At 37.5% G+C, this 2,539-nt stretch overlaps 1 protein-coding gene across 1 annotated transcript; it reads left to right on the forward strand.

The window, feature by feature from the left end:
- Window positions 1-636: 636 nt before the first annotated feature.
- LOC141546067 (olfactory receptor 4C3D-like) lies at window positions 637-1,575 on the forward strand. The gene has a single exon (XM_074273566.1). The coding sequence runs from the start codon at window positions 637-639 to the stop codon at window positions 1,573-1,575; it is 939 nt and encodes a 312-aa protein (XP_074129667.1).
- Window positions 1,576-2,539: the final 964 nt, after the last annotated feature.

Raw genomic sequence — 2,539 nt, forward strand, 5'->3', positions numbered from 1 at the left:
AAGAAAGGAAGGAAGAAAGAGAGAGAGCGAGAGAGAGAGAGAGAGAGAGAGAGAGAGAGAGAGGGAGGGAGGGAGGGAGGGAGGAAGGAAGGGAGGGAGAGAAGGAGGGAGGGAGGAAGGGAGGGAGAGAAGGAGGGGGGAGAGAAGGAGGGAGGGAGAGAAGGAGGGAGGGAGGAAGGAAGGAAAGAAGGAAGGAAGGAAGGAAGAAAGAAAGAAAAGAAGAGGGAAAAGAAAAGAAAAGTAATACAATCTTCCTGATTCTTTTTCTCAGTTTTTGTTTTGTTTTTCACCATGATTTCATTAATGTAAACACATCAATGTTTATTTTCCTTTTATTACAAAAAACAACGTAAATTTAAAAAGTGATTTGAGAATCAGAGATCTTGCATTCCAGTTACAACTCTATATATTACTTATAATTTTGTATTATCTTATTTAAATGATTTGGCATTTAATTTCCTCATCTGTAAAATGAAGTTAGACCTTTTCACTTCTAAGATTCCTATGAGCTCTCAAATCATGATTCTATGATCTTTGTCCCTTTGAGAATCTGGCTGTGGTACAGACCTTATTAATTAGATGTGTATTCTACTCTTTTTAGGTAGGCTGGTTTTCCGTGAATTCTTCCCTTCCTGAATGGAATACTCTGACTCTCCAAACAATGTGACTGAATTTATCCTCCTGGGACTTACACAAAACCCACAGCTGCAGAAAATACTCTTTATTGTATTTTTAGTTATCTTTCTCTTCACTGCATTGGCCAACCTGTTCATTGCAGTCACCATTGCTCTAAGCCCTACACTCTCAGCTCCCATGTACTTCTTTCTCACTTTTTTATCTTTTATTGATGCCTGCTATACATCAGTTCCCACCCCCAAGATGATAATTGACTTGCTATATCACAGAAAAACTATCTCCTTCAATAGCTGTCTCACTCAGCTATTTGTTGAACATTTTCTTGGGGGCTCTGAGATCATCCTTCTCATCGTCATGGCCTATGATCGCTATGTTGCCATTTGTAAGCCCTTGCACTACATGACTATTATGAGGCCTCGAGTGTGCTGTTTATTGATAGTAGTGGTCTGGGTGGGGGGCTTGGTACATGGCACTGCCCAGATCCTCTTCATCATCCATCTACCCTTCTGTGGCCCCAATGTCATTGACCACTTCATGTGTGACCTGTTCCCATTGCTAAAACTTGCCTGCACTGACACTAATATGCTGGGGATAATTGTTTCTGCTAACAATGGAGTCATGTGCATATTGATTTTTTCCATGCTTCTTGTCTCCTATACAGTCATCTTATGCTCCTTAAAGACACACAGCTCAGAAGGGCGACGCAAAGCCCTCTCTACCTGTGGCTCCCATTTTCTTGTGGTAGTCCTGTTCTTTGCGCCCTGTATCTTCACCTACACACGACCTGTACGTACTTATGAGATTGACAAACTAGTCACTGTTTTTTATGCCATTTTTACCCCCATGTTAAATCCTATAATTTACACAGTGAGGAACACAGAAGTGAAAAATGCCATGAGAAATTTGCTTAAAAAAAGAGTCACTTCTACTTCTCAATGATTTGAGGGGAATAATTGCATTTGCCCAAATATTATAACATATAGTAAGTAATCATGGAAGGATTATCTGATTTAAAAAAAATAAAAAGGAATTGGAGGTTCATAGCACAAAATGAAGTTTTATGGATATGTAGGGTTGTGAAGTGGGACACAAACCATGGCATTCTAAAATTATAGTTCTGTATTGTAAATTATCCAATTGTTACTAGTTGTATTAAAAAGATTAATAAAGCTGAGAGTTATTTAAAGAATCATTTTGGCCAATTCCCTTATTTCAAAGTTAAGAAAACTGAAACCTAGAATGATGTTTCCCACTCAAAAGGAAGGAGTTAGGAAGGGGCATGAATTAGCATGATGACTTTCAAAAATCACTGTTCAACTCTAGAGCTTTCTTTTTTAATTTTTTTCCTTGTATATGTCCTGGCACATAATAAATACTTTCAGAATGCTTGATAGTGGTAGAATAGAATGGTTTCAGAAGAGGGAGAAGTGAAAATTGTATTAGCTTCATCCTGGATAAATAGGACAATAGTATTAGTGCTATTTGAGAAGCAAAATGTTTAAGTAGAAAGATCACTACTTTTGAACTTGGGTTCCAATCTCATGCCTGCTATTTGCTATCCCTATGACCTTGGGCAAAGATTTTATCTTTCTAGTTTGAACTAAATGATCCTATGAACACTTTGAAATTATGCTATGTAGGATTATTTAAAAAGGAGAACTTTATAACTAGCCACTAGTTTTTGAATGATAATTTTTATTTTGTGCTGGCAAACTAGTAGAAAAGAGGGTAGAAGTCCTTGGGTGGTATTCAGGGGTAGATCTTAGTAATAAGAGCCTCTAACATGTAAAGGGCAAGATACATGAATCTCCCACAAAATCTTTTTTTTCCCCATAAAGCAAATCAAAAAATTCATTCACAGCAAATGCATCCTGTTTTCTTTAAACAGTCTCATTTAACTTCC

Source organism: Sminthopsis crassicaudata, chromosome 6, assembly GCF_048593235.1.
Source record: "Sminthopsis crassicaudata isolate SCR6 chromosome 6, ASM4859323v1, whole genome shotgun sequence".
NCBI classification, from domain to species: domain Eukaryota; kingdom Metazoa; phylum Chordata; class Mammalia; order Dasyuromorphia; family Dasyuridae; genus Sminthopsis; species Sminthopsis crassicaudata.